Source organism: Uranotaenia lowii, chromosome 2 (genome assembly GCF_029784155.1).
Source record: "Uranotaenia lowii strain MFRU-FL chromosome 2, ASM2978415v1, whole genome shotgun sequence".
NCBI classification, from domain to species: domain Eukaryota; kingdom Metazoa; phylum Arthropoda; class Insecta; order Diptera; family Culicidae; genus Uranotaenia; species Uranotaenia lowii.
The window spans coordinates 383,982,948-384,007,741 of record NC_073692.1 but is presented as its reverse complement, the minus strand read 5'-3'; the positions used below and the strand labels follow the sequence as shown (position 1 = coordinate 384,007,741).

Below are 24,794 nucleotides of genomic sequence, written 5' to 3'. Positions count from 1 at the left end.
AAATTATCAAACTAATCTTATACAGATTTCAAGCCTTCAAACAAACTCACATCTCCCGTCCCTCGGTGGTCATCATGTCGATGCGTTTGCCGTGGGCGTAGAACAGCATGTTGGCCTGGACGTCCAAGGCTAGTGCGGTGATACCTTCCAGCTTGGAGACAAGTTCCCGCCGCTGGGTTCCATCCAGTTTTGCTCGGATGATGGCTTGGGCGGTGCCGACGTCGGTCCAGAATAGCAAGCGGCGGGTTGGATGTAGCGCCAGGCTGCGCGGTTTCTCCGAGTTTCCGATGTCCACGTTGCCGATCCGATCGATTTCGCCGTCCAGCCTGCAAAAAATAAAATGGTCAGAAAGATTACATTTTAGCGGTAACAGTTTACGACATTCCCGTATAACTTTTTACTTATATCTTGAACAACTTCTTCAACTTACTTCGATTATCAAATCCTGAACCTGATCTCTATTCTGACCTTGGAACGTAATCCCAATCCCAATCCTGAACCCGACTCTAGATCCTGATCTTGATTCTAGATGATAAGGTTCCAAAGTTTTATCTTAAACCTAATCCTGTTCCGGAAAATGATCCCGATTTTCGTCCTAATCAACACCCCACCCAAACCTACTTCTGACTTTGATCCCAAGCTAGGTCAATTTCATGATCCGAAATATCATTCTGATCCCGAATCCTGATTCTGGATTTTGATCCTGACGCTGGACCCAAATCCTACATCCACCAGTCCGTATAAACTGGTAGTTGGGATGCAAATGAACGGGGCTTTCCATGTCTGTAAAAGTAACAATTCTTTCGGGAAATTCAATTTGTAACCCTATTTTGACAATGATGCCAAAGGACGTAATTCTACATAAACAAACTCAAACTTACGTGGTAATATTGATGGTATTGGTGTGGGAGCAGCTCCAATACAGCAGCCTCCCGATCGGATCGATGACCATATCGAACGGTGACGAAGCCGGATCGATGAAAATTTTAGCACTGGTTCCATTGTCGAAAGCCCTCCGAATGATCGGCCCACGCCCGTCAATCTAAAATGATTAAAAAATGAATTATTTAAATAATGTTATTCTTAAAATCACCCAAATGGTGTCAAACTTACCCAATAGACGTACCGCGTCAGCACGTCGTACTCCACGGCTCGGATATTCTTCCCGGTAACCGGCAACGGAACATCCGGCGAATCGGTTGTGTTCGACATGAATCTACCGAACGAATTTCGTTGACTGAAGATGATGTAGTTCTTGGGAGGACTACAGGATACACGATTCTGGTTCAGTGAGTAGTGAGTCGGACATGCACAGGTCATCTTCCGTTGACCCAGAGCTAGGCACAGATGAGAGCATCCGCCGTTGTTCGTTCGGCACTGATTCGATCCGGATTGCCGCAACGGATGGAAGGCTAGCAAAGAGTTTGTGTATTTTAGGTTGGTATGAACGATCGACCTGTTTTCTCCGCTAGTTTTGTTTGCTCGCTCAATTTCACCGGTGTTCCAATCGCTCCAGTACACAAAATCTTTGTAGAGAGTTACCGCATGAGGAGCGAATTGGTTATCGTTGTCCGCGGTAACCAGAACTTTCCGCTTGGAGCCATCCCACTCGGCAGATTCAATGGCATTGGGAGAGCTTTGACAGGCCCAGTAGAGTCGACGGGTTTCCGGATCCAGAGTGAGTCCTGTGGCTATGTTAGCTCCGGAAATGATTGTTTTCAAGTCACTTCCATCCATAACAGCTCTTCGAATGGAGTCCGAAGGCCATTCGGCCCAATACATCAGTCCTCGACGCGGTTCTAGAATCAAATTTCTAGGCTCCTCAATCCCTTTCCAAATCAGGATCCGTCTACTACTTCCATCGAGTCGAGCTACTTCAATACGTCGTGCTTCAGCGTCGGTCCAGTAGATGTTATGCGCTAACCAATCGACGGCGATCCCCTCGGGTTGAATTAATCCAGATTCGACTATCTTCTCCACATTCGAACCATTGATGTAGGCCCGGGAAATGTGTTTCTGTTTTTGACTTGCCCAATAGATTCTTCGATCCGCGATATCTACGTCTAAGTAGTGGGCATCGATGACACTTCGGAAGGGCGCGTAGTCCGTGTGGTTATGACTATCGATTGAGATTCTTCCAATACTGCCGGAATCGTGCCGTGAAAAGAGTAGGAAAGCCGATGGAACGAAGCAAGTTCGGTTGTCTCGATCCAGCTCGTAGTCGATCTGACAGCGGCAGACGTAGTCTTTCGGCCTGTTGAGACACAACTGGGAACACCCTCCATTACGAACTGCGCAAGGGTTAGTTCCCTTGATCTCATTCAATTTTGTTACTTTCAGTCCCATCAGATCAGGGAAAGCTTCAACGATCACTGTTCGGTCGTTACCATTTAGTTTATTCGCCCTATCGATAGATCTTCTTTGCCAATCCGTCCAATACAGGTAATCTCCCAGCAGGCTCAACCCAAAGGCGTGAGGTAGGTTATCCGAAAGAATAATGTTCCTCCCGGAGCCATCCATGTTGGCAACTTCTATCCGATCTAGCTTAGCATCGCACCAATAAATTTTCCTAGCTTCAATATCCAGCGCAATCCCATTGGGCCAACCCAGATTCTGCTGTACGATCAACACCCTTTCCGTTCCATCTAACGACGATCGTTCAATCTTAGGATCTTTCTCGCTCCAATCGCTCCAGAACATCCACCCGATCGTCGGTGCCAGAGCGATCGCTCGAGGTTCCTCTAAATTTTCATAGATTAAAACCCTCCGGAACGAACCATCCAACCGGCAGACCTGTATCCGATCTGTCCCCGAATCTGTCCAATACAGATTTCTTCCCAGCCAATCGACTGCAAGCCCATCTGGACTCTGTATTTCAGTGTTAACGACCTCCATCATTCCGGTTCCATCCGGATGAACTTTCTTGATCGCGTTAGAACCTTCGTCGGACCAATAGATGTAGTTCTCCACCGGATCGTAATCGATGGCGATCGCGTATCTCACCTTTCCCAGCTGTAGGTGGATGCTTGTGTAATCGGGTGAATCCAGCGATATCCTGCTGATCTGAGTCCGTTGAACGACGAATAACATATCCTGAGGTCCTTCGGCACATTGAAATCGACTCAGCAGTTTGACGCCCGTTGGACAGGCACAACTGTACCCGGCCGGACTTGTCGAAAGTAAACACAAGTGGGAACAGTTGCCATTATTCCTTCTACAAGGGTTATCCGATATCGGTTGCAATCGGGAGTCCCACGCATGAACGGTTATTGGAACCACAGGACTGTCGAGGATTTCCTCGTGTTTGTCATTGGCAATGTTATAGTAGTGTAGGGTTCCATCTTGCCAATCTGTCCAGAACAGCATATTAGGTACGAACGTCAAACTGTACGGGTAGTCCAAGTTATTTATCAAGGTTCTCCTATTGGTACCGTCCAAGTTCATCACGTCCAAGAAATGCAAATTACCATCTACCCAGTAGACAAGTTCGTTCTCCAGATCAACGGCTAACCCATTGGGCCAAAAAATCCGGTCATGGACCAACGTAACCCTAGACTGCGGATCACCATCCATACTAGCCCGTTCAATCTTCGGACTTTCGCCCCAATCGGTCCAGATCATGATCCTCCGGGCCGGAACCAGAGCTATGGCACGTGGCTGATCCAGGTCGCTCCAAACCAGCACCTTCTGATACTTACCATTGAGCGTCGCGACCTCGATCCGATTCGTCTCGCCATCGGTCCAGTACAACTTATCCGTGTACCAATCGATGGCCAGTCCCTCCGGCTTGTCGAGACCGTTCGATATCACAGCTGTTCGGTTGACGGCCTGCAGCGGACTTCCGCCACTCCCCGTTCGCATCTGGGCACACTGGATCGTTTCCGAGTTGTGCTCGGTGAAGCACACCAGACCCCGCTCGTAGTAGAAATCCATGGCCGAGGCCTCGTTCAAGTCCTTAACAAGGATCTCCACCGAACAGCTGGTGTTCTGCTGGATGGTGACATTCGCCAGCCGGATGTCGATGTAGGTGGTGTACAGCAGCTGGCTGGAGATGAGACTCGCCGAACCTGCAAGTGGAAATGAGAGAAAGGACTTATTTAATAGGGGGTTAAGATTTACGAAAATTTCTATGTTAACTTAAGATTAGGGAAGAATTACCCAAGTTTACTGACAACTCATTTAACAAGTTCAATTATGTTGCTTATTCCAAACCTTCTATAACCTAAGAGATCAATCGGTAACTAGAGAAAAGAACACGTCGGTGTATCGTTGGCCGTTTAGTGGCCGGCCGGCTCATCGAAATAAATTATCCGGAAAATCAGCGTTGCAATCCATGGCATCAGCAGCCATCGCGCTCGTTGGTCATGGTTGATCATCGTGAACGATATGACCTCGGTAAGGTGCGCGCGGTTTTTCCAGCAACTCAACACCCAACTCAGCCCAACCGAGATGTCCGAGCGAGAGATGATGATTATGGATAAAGTAGTTATAGGCGAAGCAGCCTCCTTACAGCCTTCCTTTCCTTCCCCAGGAACAAAACATGTTCAGATCGTAAATTATATTCTTCATGGCTCCAGGGAGATGTGAGGGCCAACAACAAGTAGCGCAATGATGCGTCAGCACCTGTTTTTAGTAGCGAGGATTATGGGTACTGGTAATGATGAACTATTTGATAAAATGTTTTGACCAGCATTAAAACCTTCTTACTAATATTAATAAATAATACTTGTGCACATAACGGGAATAAATTCAGCAACAAAGTAATCTCATTCTGCTTACGAAGATTTCACAAAGGAGTATCGCGCTAAATGTTTACGTTCAATTCAAATTATTTAAATAAACAGTAAAATATTGAACAAAATTGGCGTAAAGAGACTAGGTACTCCGAAGTTTATATATATAGAAACTTATTTGGAAAATGTGAAAGCTCACCAAAAATAGTCAGGTAAAATTTGTTTCCCCCTATAGGGTAACGGACTTATTTTGGACCGCTTTGGGAAGTGGCTATGGTATTTTCTGAATTAAAAAAGTACATGTTAAAATTTTTGACGGCTTTATCCGTTCATTGCAAAGATCATGGCTTTTTCTATTGAAACATGTCGTCGTTTGTTGCAATATAACAAGATTTAAGTCTAAAAACTCGTTTCTTTGATCATTACTCTGGTCGGTATTTTGGACCTCCATGTTTCTATTTAGGACCACCCTATGGACCTATTTTGGACCACCTTAAACTAAATAGGGGTTTTTTCCAATTTTTTGCTATATTAACGACAGCGATAGATGCGCAATTATGCGAATAAATTAGTTAATCTTTTCCTTTTACCTCTTATAGTTAAGTTTGGTTTGTTCACGTTTATTCATTCCTGAACTTACTTTCTTCAACTTAGAGTAAAAACAGAAAAACTCCTCTGTAATATAGTGTGTTTCAAATATTTTGGAAATTCCGACAGCACACTGAAATCTCGCCGAGTTGTTAAATACTGGCCAGTTGGCTTATCTTTAGGATCAATTTTTAGAACGCAATCTCTTTCAGGCGGCCCAATGCTAAGTTAAGAATGTCTGACATTATCAACTCCGTGACATCAATTGATGTATTTTGACTTCCAAAACCTCAGTGGATTTGGCTTGGCTTCAGTTCTATAAAATACATAGATTCAAAAAAGATAAAAATGTGCAAAAATTATTCGATCTTTTTAACCATCTGAAAACCATATTTTTTTCGCTGAAAAATTCAAAAAAGTTTTTTTTCTTCACAAATTGCATAACCACAGGGGCTGAAGGGTTTATATATCGTTTCTTTTACCTAACCAAGAATATTTTTTCTCGAAAATCAACCCTGAATGGTTGTATCTTTTTTAACAAATGGTTTTATTAAGGCATTTTACTTATAAAGTTTTCCAGTGCCGGGAGTATTTTTTCTAACTTTTGGTAAGTAAAAGTAAAATAAAAATTGGTGCATGTCCACTTTTTCATGCTCCTTTAAGCTGTAGCTTTTGACAACTGTTTATCAAACAGTTGTCATTAATGGGGATTGTTAGGTTAACGTGGTTTAAAGCACAAAAATTAAGTTAAAAAAATTTATTGACTTGGTATTACTCAGATTGAAGTTAACCCCATCTAAAGGCGGCTTTGGGCTTTTGCGTGTTGATTAAATAAAAAAAATACCAAAATTCCAAATTTTATTTATAATGAGCGTTTGAAATTATGTGCAAAATTCTTTACATATCGTCGTACAACGTCTTATTACGTCATGAACATTTAACAGCAAGTATAATACCCAGGTTATGTTGAGTGGTCCAAAATAAGTCGCTAAGGAATTAAGTAGGACCTATGTACTTAGCTTTGTGCTATCCGCTTTTCTAATGGAGAGCATTCCTTGAGGAAAATCGTCCAATTCAGGGATCGGGAACCTAACAGGCAGGAATAATCAAGTTTCGATAGCCCCAAATTCCTCCATCATTTCCTTGCGAAAATTGGAGACCTTGATCACGATTATTCCTGATAAATCTTCAAAATTTTCGGAGCCTCTGTCAAAGACGTCCTTCTTGTAGCGTTGACTACTTAGATTTCTGCATCATCACATGATTCTTTTTTTGTAGAAAAAAGTGCTTATGACTATGAAAAGAAACCTTTTTTGTCCCTTAAATGTAAAATACAGATTCACTAAAACAATCAACCTTCTACTACAACTCTTCTTTCAACCAAAGTGGCATAAATCTTTCAACCATAAAGGCATCTTTTCGCAGTGCTTCTGTCGAAGAACTACTTCGATCTTACGAATTTGGCCAGAGGAACTGCTGTGTCATGTGCCATACCGTTTGTTGATTTACGATGCGCCAGGAGGATGATCACACATCACGCTGATAACGATTATTATTGATGGGTACAAGGTGGATTAAATCCTGTCCTCTTTGCCCGGGCTAAGGCTGTGGCTTGCAAGACAGGTTTAGTTTTCGAATTAAAACGACCCGTCATTAGTCGAAGAGGAGATGACCCCTCGGTTGGTATCTTGAATCTTGATTCATAAACTTTGGAAAGCCGTTGACAACCCGCTTAACCCGGCTTGAAAAACGTCCATCGATTGTGTTTTAAGCCTGTTTCGAAACTTTACCATTACCAGTTAATAACTAAACTTAAGTAAATATAATTTTTTTTTTCATCTAACTTTTAAAAGAAATCTCGCTTATTTTTAAAAATAATAAAGTAATTTTTAAAATAGAAATTTTGTTTATTTTGAGATTGAGATTTTCTTTCTTTGTTCAGTGTATTTTTTCATTTTTTTTTCAATTTTTTACTTTTTTTTCAAAATAATTTTTAGAACTGAATTTTAATGCGTTTCATTTTTTAGGACGGACTTTAAGAGAATATCGGAATCATGTATGGCTACTGTAGAAATGTTTATTTCAACAATTGAATGTTTTACAATTAAAAGTAGAGTAAAGCGGGAGGACCCCAATTATTCCGCCTCAAATCGGGAACGGGAACAACGTTAAGAAATTAATATTGCATTCAGGATCCACCGAGAGGAGGGACGCCATCCTGTAAAGCTATTATTCGCTTCAAGATTGCACCCTTGTGTCCTCACAAGTAGAAGTATGAAAGTCAGTATGTTGGGATCCGAGTGACGGTCGTCGTCTTCGTCGTCGCCAGTTGGAAAGAAGAAAAATCCTGCCCGAAGGGATACAACCGAGAACCCACTTGGGTACCTACTTCAGAGATGAGAAATGAAGGAGTTTATTGCAAAAAAAAAAACCATAAAAGAGGTGGGCGGAGGTGGGAATTATGACTGCATAGAGGAGGAAGTCTCGAGAGCCTGACTGCTTCGCTGGATGCATATTTATCATCCTTCCTCTCTATTGGATGCATTTACATGCATACATACGAAGGTATAGCTTCATACATTCAGCCCATCTAATGATAGGGTAAAGTTCATGATGCTATTAATCTCTTTCTTATAGAACGATCTACTCGTAAATTGGCTGCGGAAACTGGAAACAACGGCAGGTTGAGAGGGCTTTCCTGCGGGCAATCTATAGCTATCTGGTGCAGTTTGTTATGAAGTCATTCACCCGTTCAGTGTCTTTTTGTGTGGGGAAGTTATTGTCTTTCTTTTATTGTCACCCGTTCTGTTTGAATTGAAGCAGAATGCCTTTGGAATTCATAAAAATTTGGTTCTAAGATGGGTTCGAAAACGTATTGAATCTCGCGTGAGCTTTCATTACGTCATATGAAACAAAACAAACAGTTTTATTACAAAAATATACAAAAGCTGACATAAACTAGCCGCAACTTTTTTTCCATTTAGAATGTTTGTAGTCTGGACAACATATTCTACATGTAAAATACACATTTTAAAGTTGTTTTGATAACTTTTGCAGAAGTTTTCTGTGAATTCTTAAGATGTTTTATACGAAGTAATGAAAGCTCACGCGAGAAATAATGAACTGGACGAATGCCTGAAGAAATTTGTCGTGGAGCATGTGGAGATGGAGCCAGAAGGTATTATCGCGCTAGCACTACTAAATTCTACTTCGGAAGTTCGGACTTCTGACTTCCGATAAAGAAAAATGAAGTACTAGATTGTCGGAAGTCAGTGTTCAACTGTCAGTTCATCAGCAACATTTCTAAAAAATATTAAAATGCACAATAATCGATGTCGTGTTGGAAAGCCTAGCATTCAAATAACGACGAAATTGTACGGAGCGTAGAAGAGTCTTTCAGACCGAAGGATAGCAATGAAGTTGTTGGTGAACAGAAAGAAAATCGGAGGTCCTACGTGACTCCCCTGAGGAGCTTCAGAGGTTATTTGTTCGACCTATGAGAAATGAAAACCTTATTGATGAATTTTTTTCTCCAACAGAATCTTGCGATAGTTTGTCCTAAACCTTACTCAGGTCTAATATATAGGCCGTTGATTTGATTTATGTTCCCAGCTTTTTGAATTGGAGTAGGTAGTTGTGGAATGTATTTTTCAGGTTCTAGAAAATATACTCTCCTCTAGCGATTTGTTGAATTTCATCGAGAACGATAAGGATGAACAATCAGTGCATTTTTTAACCAAGAGTAGCGGAATGCCATCAGAGACGGGGTTTTCATTTTATTCAGTGTAGTCATATTACAATAATTCATCAAATTCTGCATAATTGGATCAATTTCGATACTTAGTACTGAACGTGTTTTAAAACAACTCTTATTAAAACATGTTTAGAAATAGTAATACCGGTAATACGGAAACCGAGCTAATTTCCGAATATCGAATACCGATTTTTCGTCCCCCCAAACTAAGTATTTCCGGTATTGGGAAATAACCACAACTTTGTTTAGAAAAATTGTAGCTTTTCTGCCTTTCTTAAGGATTTTTCTAGGGTCTCTTAGGAATTCAAAAGACTACAATGTTGTATAATATTTCCCTGAAGACGCACCCTGAAATTACAAGCCCTTTTTAGAACTTTAGAGTTATTCTGTACTTTATAGATTAGAAATCACTGTATCTCTAGAGTCGTTTTATGTAAATGATACATGATTCGGTAAGATAAAAATAAATAAAGAGTGTCGCATTTGATAAACATCTTAGCACTTTTGTTGCTACTTCACTAGAATCGTTATGTGTTTATGTATTGTCTCCAGAAACAAAAAATTTGTACAGACAAATATTCATACCTCAGATTGCCTGAATTTTTCCCGGACAAGCCCGGATTTGTCCGGGAAAAATTTTGTCTAAAAACTTTGCAAAATCCGATCATTTGAATTAAAAAATTTCAACCTTTAAATCCGGGTAATATTTGGGCAAATTTTATCCCGGTTTTATTCAACAAAAATAAAGCGGAAAAACACTTGAAAAAATTTTTTTTTTCCATCGGAACACATAAGTAGACTTTAAATCGTATTTTAAGCTTCCAAAAAATCGTTCATGATTAAGGGGGGGGGGGGGGGGGTAGGGTCTAACACTTTCAAAAAATCGATTTTTTTATTTTTTTATTTTCTTATTGTAAAACATTTCAAGAATGTTGTGTCAAATTTTCAAGTCAATTGAAGCAAAACTGTAGAAGTTATAGGCCTTTAACTCCTCCTATCTAATACTGCAAGAAAGCAAGAGCAGAAACTTCAAACGCGTTTTTCTCGAAAGCACATTTTTAAAGTCCGTGGACATCGTCATTTGAAAACTACTTTTCCGATTCTTTTCAAATTTGGAACATATTTTCTACATATAAAATACCAGACCCCAACGTTTTTCTTTTTCGATTTTTTTACTTTGGGGAGATTTTACAGGTGAAAAATGGCGGATTTTTAAGTGAAAAATCGTTTTTTTTTACTTCAAACAGCCACAAAAATTTCATAAAAATATTTTTAAGTTAAATAAAAACGTTGGGGTCCAGAAAAACATCTATTAAAAATATTTTGCTCTGATTTTTTGACTTCAGATGATTCTGTGCTGAGATACAGTGTCCACCGCAAATCCTGTTTTCTAAAAGGCATCCTCGAAAGTGCTTCGTCACCGGCTCGATTTTCAATATTTTTCTACGATAAAATTACTAAATGTTCTTTTAACAATGCTTTGTATAATGCAAAAATTTTGAATACATTTGTTTAAACGATAGCTCTAGAAAAAAATCGTGAAAATTGTGTTTTTTTATACCCGTTAGACCCTACCCCCCCCTTAAGGTTGCCAGATTGTCCGGTTTAAATCGTACTTGCCCGGATATTTAATGCAAAATTTGGAAAAGGTCCGATCCGGCCTGTTTACCCGGATTTCATTGAAAAAAAATCAGGATTATTCCCTGATTTATTCACTTTATTTGCAAAATCGAACAAAAAATTTCAAATTAGGTAACGTTTTTGATTTTTGCATCTGAAAACAAAATTTTCTGAGCAAATTTTATAAAAATAATTATGAACGGTTTTTTTTAAGCCTAAAATACAATTTAAAATATTCGGTCACGTTTTGATGAAAAAAAAATTTTTAAGTGTTTTTCTTCTTGATTTTTTTTTAATTACTGAGTTTTAACCGAATATTTTCTGGGTTGATTTAGGTTTAAAATTTTGAATAAAATGTGACAGGATTTTTGGTTAAAATACCCCGAATTTGGCTGACCCGGATACGTGCGGGAAAAGTTCTGGCCACCTTATTCATGAATATTTTGATAGAATATGCTTCAAAAATCGTTTTTGGGCAAAAAAATATAAAAAAAAAACATAATGCGACTTAATTGGAGTTTTTTCACTAGATTTTACCATATGGGAAATAAATACGATTCAAATGCGGTTTTTTTTTTCAAGGAAATTCGGACAACCGAGCCGGACCAGACCTTTCCCAAAAGTTGTATCAAATATCCGGACAAATCCGGATAAAATCGGGCTGTCTGGCAATCTCACTTATACTTGATAGTTGCCTTCGCATTCTTCTACTCCAATTTTGAAAGTCCAAAATCAAAATGCGTGCACATCGATTGAAATAACGGTCGCATGTGTGTGGAATTGTATTTACTTATAACAAATCGTTTAAAATTCTGTGTTAAACATTTCGATAAGCATATATTGTCAAAGCGTCAACTGCATTACGTTTTCCAAAAATTTCTCATGTGCCTGATACAACTTTTACAAACGGTTAATGAAAAAAAAACAAGTTTTTCTTATAAATTTTTATCCCGACGACAAAAAAATACAAAATAAAAGTATTTTTCAATTTTTTTAGTCAAAGTTCTAATTTGGTAAGAGATAATAACAATACCAAAAATTCACAATAAATAAGGAAATTGATTTCTAATACCATTTTCTTACTAACGACCAACACACAAACTCGAATGAAATTAAAAACTTTTGAACATAAAAAAATTTATTCAAAACATTTGATGAAAAGAAGAAAATATTTAATTTTTTTTGCCAGTGATCAAAGTCAGAGATAAAATCATATTCAAATTCTTCCAGTTATCAAAATAAAAGGCTTACTAACAGTTCACATAAAATAACTTTATAGATTTAAAAAACAACATGTTCAATTCATTATTGAAAGCTTAGACTGGCAAAGAAGTGGTTGGGAAAATTATTTTCATGAATAATCAATAAGAAACTGGTAAAAAAAAATCAAGTTTTTTTGTTAGTATTGAGAGCATAAAGCATTAAGCTTTAATTTTGATACTTAATCATTTTTCGAACTTTTGTTAGATTCATTAAAAACTAAGATCAATCCACAAAAGAAGTGAAACGTTTTAAAATTTTTAAAATACGTTTTATGGTTTAAAATTTAAAGCTTACTTCAAGTTTTATAGTTTAAAATTTCAAGCTATTTTGTCACTATCAATTGAAGCATTGGATCTTGGAAAGAACCAAATAACGATTTTTTTAAATTTCAATCAAAATTCATAGGCAGTCTTCGGGTGAAATATTTGCCTCAACTTAGGCTTTAAGAAAATCAACCATAAAAAACAATCGGCTAGTGATGAAAAAAAGTTATTGATGAAAAACCAGTATTTTTCGTTCCTCCCGGGCACAATACCTTAAAATTTTATTCACGTTTGAGACTCAAGCAACCTCTCCCTATGGTCAGATCTTCCTGAAATTTGGCATGTGACCTTTTGGTAAGCTTATAAATAATTTTGGCTTGGAGCGAGTGAGATTAATCATGTTTCATTCTTCCTTTACTATGATAAGTGAACTGCGGTTCGTTCAATTATCAAAAACTATACATAAAATACTGTTATGGTAAAGTAGCCATAACTTCTTCAATTTTCAACCGATTTTGATAAATAATAGAGATGTACCGAATATTCGGTCGGCCGAATATTCGGCGCCGAATACCGCCGAAAAACCGTTAAGCCGAATATTCGGCTCACCGAATAGTTGAGCTACGTATTCGGCCGAATAGGCCGAATAGGCCGAATATCTACTACAGACTTGTAAATTTTTCAAATTTTTTGGGATAATTTATAATATATCCAAAAGTTATGTTGTAAAAGCTTCACAATCATTGAGAACTTAGGGTTTCAGCAGTTATTAACGAGGAAGAATGACCTTGATGGGTTGAATTCTTATTAAAAAGGAAAAACATGGTTTCAGTAAAACATCTAAGGTGTATCCGCTTATCTTTCACTGAACATCGTACAGGAGAATGCTGAACGGTATCGTTTTATACTTCGATTGGAGTTTATTCTAGATTTTCTGGATATATTCCGACTTGCCCATAAATCCAGACAAGTTCCTGAGAAGTCAAATCTGGCCGGGATGTCCAGATATTGTTGAAAGCTTCCCGAGTTTTGATCGAGTTTATTCAGATTATTTGCTAAATCAAATAAAAAACTCGAATTCCTCTATAATTTTTTTTTTAAATTTTGTGTTCAATGCGATTTTTCCAAAATTTCAAAATATACATAGATTTTGCCCTTTTCTAATTTTTTTTCTCAAAAATCTTCCTGAATGCCTGACCGTGTGGATGCGTGTGGTTGAAAGTATGGTATGCTTTAAGCTAAAGATCATCTATTTTTTCAACAACTATTTTGAAGATAGCTTGCTCAAATTTGACCTTTATCTAATTCAATATCAGAGAAGCAATTTCAAAAAGCTTGGCATCTGTTTCGACACGTTTTATCCCAGATTTCACAGGAACACAATATCTTTGGTGAAAAACGCCCTAGAAACGTCACGTAAAAATTCTGCGAAAAATCATGGATGAGTTTTGAACCAAAACGAAGCTTTTTAGACCCCAGGGATTTTGAGCTCCAACTCCACGCACTCTGATAAACAGATCAGCACGAATCATTTCCGGTAGCTGTTGGCACCGGAAGTCCTAACGGTCGTTCATATGTTGACGACACTGCTATATCATTCAAACAGGCGGTGATGATCGAGCAACACTGATCCGATGAGACCACATGCATATTATAGTCAATAATGGCCAAGGAGGACATGCCACGCGCCTTTCTTCGACGGATTTTACAGCCCCGTGGCTACGGAAATTTATGCCCACGTATCACGAGTTTGCTTTTGAAGGGAAGAGAGAAAAAAAAACAAAAACAACAACCGATATGTGTATTTTGTTTGTTGCAAGCCGACTGACGATGACGACGACGAGTGAACTACTATTTAGTACCTACTACTAAATAGACAGTAGTAAGCGCGCGTCCCTTTGAGGCGGTATTTCTAACTACATGGCACCCGGTTTGCCGCCATACGTCGCTTCACTACGCCTCAAGCAACAACGCACCGCGCACGCCGCCCGTCGAAAACTTGCCTAGCTGCTAGAGGAATGCCCGATGCGTAAATACCGACATCATTGTTGTGTACTGCATGGTGGAATTTCTTTGATCTTTTGCCGCCTGGCCCGGGTTTTACGACGAAACTGAACGAACATTCATCTCTAGGCGACTAACTTGTAGCTCTGCAAGGGGAGGGAAGTAGATCAGGTAGTTGTTCTTGAGACGGGTTGTCTCGCGACCCAGCTTCCAGAAATAAAAGATGCTGTACGCGGGAGCACGACCTTGGCAACCGGAATGTTCATTATCGCGCGGGAACAAGAGGTGATATTATTTTTCCTTTCGTTGGAATTATTTTACTTCCAAGCGTGAGGAAATTTGTTGATAACATTTTTTAAAAATTATATCATACTTAAACTCGACGACCTCGAATGCAACACGCAAATTCATCGTTTCGATTGACATTTTAGAAGCCATGCCAAAAACTTTTCATAACAATACCGGGAAAAACCCATTCAAATTGCCTGTTGACCACGAAATTCGTTATTCGACAAAATGCTTAGAGTGCGAGGAACATATGCAAAATGCATGCACTTCACATGCATTCAGCCAGAGTGCATCTCGTTAACTGCACCCGGTTTTGCAATTGTAATTACAGATTCATTATTTTTATTCAAATTCGATTCACGGCGGCAGGGATCGTGTGCGATGTGTGGTTAAACAAGGTCCTGCGTTTTTCGCTCTTGAAAAGTTACAATGGTCCTTCCAGTTTTTTCTCCGCTTTTTTATCCACAATATAGTTTTTTTGTAATATAGAAGAAAACAAAAAAAAAAACAGCTTGACCACAGTCCGTTTGTAACAACTGTTGTTGAATTTGAAAGCGAACTTAGAATTCGTGATCGTTAACACAATCTGGCCAGTTGACGGTTTAGCCATCCAGTCCTTGAATCTTGAGTGCAACTTGAGACTGCTCGAGTTTTTTTTCGTTCGTCGTCATACGAACTTGTTATGAATCAATTGTATGTAAAATTTATTTACATGATTCCAAAGGCGTTCGATGCAACAAATTAACATTCGTGTCGCATCAAACAAACCTTTAACGCTACCTTTTAACTCGAATAATAACCTTCTGGATTTTATTGCGAGTTTTACATTTTAACAGTTTTAAAATAAAAATTGTAAAAATATAAAACTCATTCTAAAATTGATTTTTTTTAGAATTAAAACAATACGATGTGTAGGGTGCAATCGATAATAAAAAAAAAATCATCATCAAGATCCGGTGAATTTATACGGGATGCTTAAGAATTGCCCTGTAAAATAAACCACAACTCGCTCCAAACCACATGTGCTTCATTTGAATGTTTATAAGTAATTTAAACTTAATTTTTCACAAGGGTAGTTAATAAATTTTCCACTGAGGTGATCTTAAAATGTAACATAAAAGAAATAAAAAACAAAAATATGAAAAAATACAAAAATTTCATCACGCGATTATATGAAAGAATTTTTTAAATGTCATGTAGCACAGAGTTTTAAACAAAATTTATTATAATTTCAAAAATTGAAAATATAAATCAACAAAACAAAATTTTAAATATTTTAAATATTTGAAAATAAATGACTAATAAAAATAATATTCGAAAAATGACTAAAATTACAAATTAAATGACAAAAACAACCAAATCGAATGAAATGACAAAATTCCGTCGTTACGTTATTTTTGTTCCTAATTTTTGTATCTTTGTCATTATGGTCATAAGATTTTTATATAATAGTACTTTTTTTTGTCTGTTCATAATTTTTGTAATTTTTTGTCGTTTTGGTTGTTTTTGTCATTTAAGGCGGTTTTATTCAAAACCTATCTGAATGGTCCCGACTTTGCTCGGGTTTGTATAAAATATAAATCGAATTTAACTGTTTTACTCCTCCAAATTTCTGATGTTTTCTATTCGTCATTATGTTGTCCTTGTTTAGGCGTGTAGGCTGAATTTTCTTCAAACACACAAACAGAAAACTTCCTTTGTAAGTTTTTATTGGGATAAATAATAATGAAAAATAAACGATAATGATTAAAATTGAATTGAAAAAAAAAAAACAACACACCAACCGAGGATCGAACTGGGGCCTACGAGAGTCCACTCTCCGTTACCTTACCACAAGACTAACCCAACAAACATTTTCTTGCTGAAAAAACATTAAAAAAAATATCGTGGTTAAAATTTAATCAGCAATCAGGCTGAAAGAAGGCCTCTAAAATTCACGTGTCTTCAGCCTTTAATCATCTTGATTTGGAGAAGTTATTCAGCAAACTTCAAAAACGGATCAACCCAAAAAATAAACAAAAAAAAAAGACCAATATATATTCCATGTTTTTCGCACCCACTTTTTCCCCTCTGTTTTATATTTATAATGTGTAGGAGAAATGATTTTTTTTTCAATTTTTGGCATCAAAAATTCAATTTTTAAGAAAATCTTGAAATAATCAGAATAAAGCTGAATAAGAAATTATAAAAAATGGCATTTAAAAAGGAAAACAAAAACATTTTTACGATGGTGATTGTAAATATCTTTATACACGATTTGATTTACCATTTCCTTAACGATTTTTGTAAAAAACCATAAGTTTTACTATTCTTATTTCGCACTTTTTTTTCATATTTTGTAGTAAACTTATGCTTGATTTATCCGTTGAACAATTCAAAATAAATTGAGGAAGAAAATTTTGACGATTTGTAATCATTCATACTTAAACAAGCAAAACACATAGTGATACTATTCTTGTTTTGTTCACTATATATTAGATATGTGTGCTTTATCATTTCAATTGACACTAAAAGGCCGTAGGCCAAGGTCGTAAAAAAGTCGGTCCTCCGAACTCCAACAGCTGTAACTTGGAATCATCCGGGGCCAAACTTCACCAAATAACTTTTGTTAAGTTGTGTTGAGTTATTGGGTAGGAATTTTTATTCATTTATCTACTATACATTTCAGAAATTCGAACTACGTTATTGTAGGGATGAGATGAAGGTTATGCAGAAAATTCCTAAGGCAACGTTTGTAGTTTTGGCAACAATAGGCAAAACAAGGTCAGTCGTTGATCTATTCTTGTAAGCGACAGACGAATGAATCTCTGAATTGAGATTCGTAAGATTCGTAAAATCACGACAATGGCGTTGTTGGTAGAATAAGCACAAAGAGCGTAGATTTTAAAGGGTGCTGTTGTGGATTGTTTGATTCAATTTGGTCTTTCGGTAGAAAAAGACAGATTGGCTTAGGAAGCGCAGATGTTTAAGGCTGCTGCTGCTCATTGTTTTGTGTTGGCCTTCCGGTGGAAAATACGGATTGGCTTGGGAAGCGATCCAGATTTTTGAGGCTGCTGCTGCTGAAAAAGTCGGATTGGCTTAGGGAGCACAGATTTTTAAGGCTGCAGCAACTGCTGTTTGTTTGTTTTGATTTGGCCTCCCGGTGGGAAGCTTGGAATTGACTCGGGAAGTGCGGGATTTTAAGGCTGCTGTTGCTGATTGTTTGTTGTGGTTTGGCATTCGGTAGAAAAAGACGGATTGGATTAGGAAGCGCAGATTTTAAAGGCTGCTGAAATATCGAACACAGTAGAACCGGATAAAAAGACTATAATCGAAACAAAAAAATGTATCCTAAACTTTATCATCTAGTAGGATAAACAAGATAGTTGCAAAAAGAGGTTGCAACGAGGCTTGTCGAATTAATTTCTATGACTGAAATAAGACGTCTTCTGACTTTGATAACCATTCAAGAAGTGCGAAAACTTATTCCAAAGCTGTAAGTTATTTTGACTGCCTCAGTGCAATCATAAAACAAGTGAAATTTGCCCAGTCAAAAGACCCTTCAATTGCATTTATCTAGCAATGAATTGTACACAGAAAAAAAATCTGAATCCTAAACAGCACTGAAATAGAAAACCTTTATTATTACATGACGTGGAACGCGATTTATTAATGTAAATTTACAGAATAAAAAAAGTTGAATCCTTAACAGCACTGAATTCTAATGACACGAACATAACTTGACACGGAACACGATTATTTGATGTAAATCTACATCACATATGATGTAAATAAAAAGAAGCATCACATATGACGGAATTTTCAATTCGAATTCAATATTACACGTCTCAAATATTTTACATGTCTTTCATATTTTACAGGTCTGTTGAAGTTTATAGACGTGTAATATTCAACTTGCACTGAAAATTCCATTATATGTGATGCTTTTTTTTCGTTACATCATATGTGATGTAATATTACAACATTTTCGGGTCACACAAAATTCTTAACAGCACTGAATTAGAAATTTCTTAAAATTACACGACATGGAATTTTATAGGACATTGAATTTGAATTTAATTAATATTACAATACACTGAACGCGATGATGTCATGTAAAAATACAAACTGTCGAAAACAGGCAGACACAAATGTCAACAAAGTGTTGCGTCAAGTCGTGCCCAACAATATTTTATTGAAGAAGGTTTTCCGCGATTAAGTTAATCAATCTTGCTGGTTCCTGGAGATCTTCGAGAGGCAGGAATAGGAAAAGGACCATACAGAAAAATGTAAACAAACTGTTAGGTCAAGTCGTGCACCAAAGTATTTTGTCTAAGCCTTTTCCTCGCGCGTGAGTAAGCTTTTCGGTTTTGATGGTTCCCGGAGATCTTTGAGCAGCAGGGATGCGGTTCTGGAAGTTGCTGCATGATACCCAAATTTGGATCCGGTACTTAGGGGAAGAAAATAATTGTGTGAATGTGGCTCCTAATTAAATAAAATTGTGAGATGAAAAAATTTTGCCGCTTGATAAAATAAATTATATTTATAATAAAAAGATTTTATTTTCATTAACAGCTGAGAAAATTCCATTATTTAATCATAATAACAATAAATAAAACAAAACAAATTCCAATTGGAATGTTTTTCTTTTAAGATTCAGTGGTTTTATAATTTACATCTTTTTTATTTTACACGTTGCAAAATTTTACATCATTTTTCATTTTACATGTTGCAGAATTTTACTGGCGTGTAATTTCCAACAAGCACTGAAAATTCCGTCATATATGATGCTTCTTTTTATTTACATCACATGTGATGTGATTTTACAGATTTTTTTCGTTGTGTGTAGCGATTGCAGCAGATGTCACTTTTTCTAGTCAATTTGAAACGTATTTTTTCGATGAAAGCATTTGAAACTTTACACATTTTTTGTTCAAGTTCGTACGATGCTTCTCTGTGTAGATAAAGCTTGAAAAAAAAAGCTAAAAATAAAAAGAAAACACCATAGCGTAACGAGAAACATTTTCCTTTCAACTGTAGCTGATTTATTGAATTTTTATGTAGCCTTTTTCAACATTCTTCTATGAAAATTTGCACTCCATTTCACTATTTTTCGTTGAAAAAAAAATGGAAATTTTAGTTACTTTTGTCATTTTAGTTATTTTTGTCATTTTTTTTTCACTTTTTATCAACTTTGTCATTGTTGTAATTGTTTCCATTTTTGTCATTGTTGTCAGTGTTGCCAATTCTGGCATTTTTGTTATTATCGAAATTTTTGTAATTTTTGTAATTTTTTTGTAATTTGTTTTGTTTTCGTTATTTTTGTCATTTTTATCATTTTTGTCATTTTTATCGTTTTTGTCATTTTTGTCATTTTTATCATTTTTGCCATTTATGCCATTTTTTGTCAATTTTGTCATTGTTGTAATTGTTGCCTATTTTGTCAATTTTGTCATTGTTGCCAATTTTGGCATTTTTATTATTTTCGTATTTTTTGTAATTTTTCATTTTTATGTAACTTTTGTAATTTTTGTCATTTTTTAATTTTTTTGATTTGTTTAGTTTTTGATATTTTTGTTATTTTTGTCATCTTCTGATTTTTATCATTTTTAACATTGTTGTCATTTTTGTAGTTTGTTTCGTTTTTGTCACTTGTGTCATTTTTGTCATTTTTATCATTTTTGTAATTTTTATCGTTTTTGTTATTTTTGTAATTTTTTTAATTTTCCTTATTTTTGTCATTTTCGATTAGTTTAGACTTATGAAATGTAGAGAAAACCTTTTAAATTGTTACTAATTATTTCAAAGAGCAAAATTACGGATGTGCCTGAAATAAATTGATCAAAAACCTTTGAATTTCAGTTCTCAACTTTTATTATCTAACCATAGATCTCTTGAGGGAACTCACGAGTTTTATTTATTTTTTTTGCCTGGAGCATCCCGTCATCGACCATGACAGCTTAGGCAACGTCCTGCCGTCCTTACGAGCACCATGGGGCAATTCCGGAAGGAATTGGTTGCTTTCGGCCTCCGATTTTACGCCACCGGGCTTCGAAACTCCCGATTTCGTTTGGCAGACGGCTCAGCCTCGCCCAACCGTATTCGTCCGATTTCCGATTCTGGCACTTGATGCGCATGGACTATAGGGCGAAATAATCGCACAGAGTTTGAAAGTTTGACAGTTCCCGCTCACGTTAAAATATTTTGCCTCGAGCTAAAGCTCTTCTACCGACACGCTCAAAACATTACAGAAGCTTTTTGGTTCAGGTATTCAAGCACGGAAAAAAGACGATTTTTGATTCAATTATTTTAGCTTGTTAAACTAATCATCAACGGGTAGTTGATTTTTTCGCACTCAACTATAAAAACAATAAACTTAACTACAAACTGCTGATTGAACTTATGCAATCAACAATTAATACGATAGATTCAACTGTAATGATATAATTGATTGAAACGTAAATATAATAGATTAAACTACAATTGTATGATTGATTTTAGACATTCAACTATAAATATAATTGATTTAACTATACATTTTGGTTGTTCTCTTATATTTGACTATAAATATGATAGATTGAACTATAATTTTATGATTGTTTCAACATTAAATATAATTCATTCAACTACAATTGTATGATTGAATTCAAGCATTCAACTATAAATATAATAGATTCAACTATAAACTGCAAAATAGACCTTATGCAATTAGCCATCAATATTTTAGCTGCAATCATAGGGGTATGGTTGATTTAACTATATATCATCAATTCAACTGCAATTGTATAATTGACTTAGACGTTCAACTTTGAATATGATTGCCATCCACAAGAAACCGACCAGGAGGAAACTTTATTGTTGTCTGCGGTCCGGCTGCCAGCTGTATACTCTGTAAACAGCTGTATAGAAATCGACGTGGCCCTTTATCTCAGCTGACCGATCGAAAAGCGGACTTTTAACTATCCGGAAAAATCCATTATGAGAACCATAAAAATAGTGTTTAGCGTTTAATTCTCCGCGGAAAAAATGCGACAAGTAATGTTTTTACACTTGTTAATTTTAGAATGGCTCTTGGTATATTACTGCTAAATTCTTTCATCAATAACAAATAAATACAAAAATGCAAAAGAAAAGGAATAATTTATAGCAACCGGCTGTAGATAACAATCAACAATAAATATGATGACTTCTAATATAAACATTGGTTGAATCTACAATATCAATAATTGAACTCAATAAATCAATCATAAAAATATGTTAAAATCTACAATATTTATAGTTGAATCAACTATACTAATTTAGTTGAATCAACCATACCAATATAGTTGAATCAACTTTACTTATTATTGAATGCAGAAAATCAACCATAGGACTAAATTTGAATCTATTATATTTATGGTTGAGTGCGTAAAATCAATCATACACGGTTGAATCTATTATATGTATCGTTGAATGCACAATATTATACAGTCGAAAGTTTCATATTTATAGTTGGTCGAGAATTATTCAGAAATATGATTTAATATAGATGGAAAATTGTTGACAATACTATACTTTTATCTCCTTGAGCTCATTCCGGTTGGATCATGGTTTTCCATGGTTATTTCATCTTTTAGGGTGCTAATTCTCAAACATAACATACTTTGCCCTTGGATGCCTAAATTCGTCACGAGCAAAAGTTATGATTTTTTTTCAACTTCTGAGCTTCAAAATTCTTCATTTTATTTTCAATTTAAAGATTTCAGGTTACTCGTTATCACCAAAAAAGATTTTTGTGCGACTTTCATATATGATAAAGAAAACTTGAACTAAAGATTACACAAAATCCGTTAGTGCAAAAATATCTAATTGAGTTTTTTTTTTTTAAATTGAAGTCAACTTTATGATCACTCTTGCCAGCTTTATATGAGAGATTCACAAAACCGTTGTATATTCTGTTTGTAAGATTTATTATTTTGTAGATTAAATATGCTTAGGTGATATTTATGTTAATTTGTATAAACAAGTTTTTCCAGTTTCAATAAAGGGAAGTCCGCCAGTGAAGATTCCATTCCCCGTAATGCTCTCTCGTCAAGATGGCATAAAATGAATTGCCATTCTAAGAAGAACCTGTAGAAAGCACCTCGAAACCCCAGGGCAGTCCCATAAAGTACCCGCACAATAGTTCCACTAGCAGCAGCCTGGGAAACAACACACAATCGAGCCCTCCAACTTTTAACGAACCATGATTTAGTGGAATGAGCAGTTCTTGAGCGCATACACCTATCTCTTATTGGGGCGGCCTCATTGACCGGCCAGCGATCGCCGCCATTATGAGCTAAGTTCACACCAATTTACACGATTTTTTCTTCTGTCTTGAGAGATCCGATCCATGTGCTGGAGGGTAAACTTTTGAAAAGAGTGGTTGTTCTTGTAAGGCTTTTTCTCCGTTCTTTCTCCCCGATTAACCAGGTTAGGTACCAAGAGTGGCTCAGAGCGTGGACTTTGGCTCGGACGAGGTGTGAACAAATGAATCAAAAACCAAACAAGTGCCATTATTGGTCTTGATGATAGGTATTCTCCTCCATTCAATACTCTTTTCGCACCTTTTGTTCACCGGGGGAAAGAAAAATTGTCCGCACTCAACAAATCCCCTTTTGTCTTAGTGGAGCGGTGTTCAGAGTGCTTATCTTGCCAGCTTGATTGGTGCAATTGTTCCACCATGAAAGATAAACCAAGGTTTTTGTCATAATTTTCTGCAAAGTATTGTTGTGTTTGAAGATTTTATTGAACAAATTCGAATGCCTCCAACTAGAAAACTAATAGATTAATCAAATGCCAAAATAAGCATTCTGGAATATTGAACATATGGCATTGAAATACATGTCACAACACATAAAAGATCTCTAAATCATATTTCACTAAATTTAGAATTTGACATGACTTAAACCTGTCTTGAAAAAAAAAAGATTCCAATTGGTATTTTTTAGCCTTAAGAGGCTGAGTAGCGTCAGTTTAAGAATCTTTAACAAATTTGAAGAAGGTTCTGTCCACATCTGATCAAATTTTCATAAGGAATGCCATTCCAGCGCTGCTTCATCCTGAATGAGTACATGAATTCAATTTCCTGCAAGTACTTCTCGTCTAAATGAATGTCTTGCTGCAGCTAAATTTAACACCATCGTTTTTTTTGGTTTAAAGTTTCTCAAAAGACTCAGCCATTGATTGTGGTATGTAGTAGGAAAGTGCTGCGTTTCGATTCAGGTGTGAAATGTGACACGCCTTCCTGTGTAGCGCCGAACAAGAGAGGGGCGATAAATAATAATCGTAATCATCGGCTGTCCTGCAGACTTGCAGACGAGACCTGCACATTTTTCCTGGATTCATTTTTTTTTCTTCTGGTCCGGGCCATTGATGGTCCCCCTTATTATTATGAGTTTGGGTGTGATGATGTTCCTGTGAACCGATCATCGTAAAACAATACGACGAGGCTGCAGCAGTTAGCAGTCGTTGGTTTGGAAAAATGTTTTCCCGACAATGCAATGGCGTCCTGCAGTCTGGGCTAGTCGTTTTGTGTTAAGTGCTTTGGAGAAAGAAACAGGAAGATGTTTTACTTTTTAGATAATAAATTGAACTGATTTTTAAAAGTAATTAAAGTTGTCGGATATAGTTTCAAGCAACGCATAGCGGGAAAATTTGGATCCAAATTCTCAATACTAAAACGGTTTCCCAGTGTTATCCAGATATCAGAGTGTACAAATTTAACTTTATAGGATTCAAGTTTAAAGTCTAGGAAAAAATTGCAATTTTATAGGGGAGAGTGGGGTGATGTGGGTCATGGGGAAACGTGGACCACTCTAATTATCTCAGCTGTGCGTTGAGATAAAAATCTCAATCCAACTATCATCGTCATCGCTTTGCGTAAGCATGTTTTTCTATATGTTATTGACTTATGTACGTATGATATGCTTCTTTTTTTAACTAGCCTAGAAAAATGTTGAAATGGGTAGGATTTGGAGGAGACCGCAATACACCGGGCGAATTAGGAATGTGTCCCACTTAAACTCCGGTTGCTCTCTGACAAATCAAACCCTGGCGAACCAGGACTGGGCTTGCCAATGAGCCGTATTACGAGCGAGGGTATTTTATATCGGTTGTATGATGTGGAAATGTGTAACACTGTGTCATGTGAAGTGAGCAACAAATAGTAGCTTTGGTTTGGTTTGTTTGCTGGATTCGTCGTGATATTAAGTAGTCTTGTGTCATCTGAAGTGAGCAACAAATAGTAGCCTTTGTAGGGCTGAGTTTTGTTGTCACAGTGAG

The 24,794-nt window shown here is 36.6% G+C and overlaps 1 protein-coding gene across 1 annotated transcript in view; it reads right to left on the bottom strand.

Annotated features, from left to right (window-relative positions):
• Window positions 1-24,794, bottom strand: part of LOC129748336 (low-density lipoprotein receptor-related protein 6) — a 168,146-nt gene that overhangs the window by 2,616 nt on the left and 140,736 nt on the right. The window contains exons 3-5 of the mRNA XM_055742900.1: window positions 1,114-4,067; window positions 882-1,042; window positions 51-326 (exon numbers count right to left, since the gene is read on the bottom strand). Coding sequence (XP_055598875.1) covers window positions 51-326; window positions 882-1,042; window positions 1,114-4,067 — 3,391 coding nt within the window. The remainder of the gene's footprint in view (window positions 1-50; window positions 327-881; window positions 1,043-1,113; window positions 4,068-24,794) is intronic.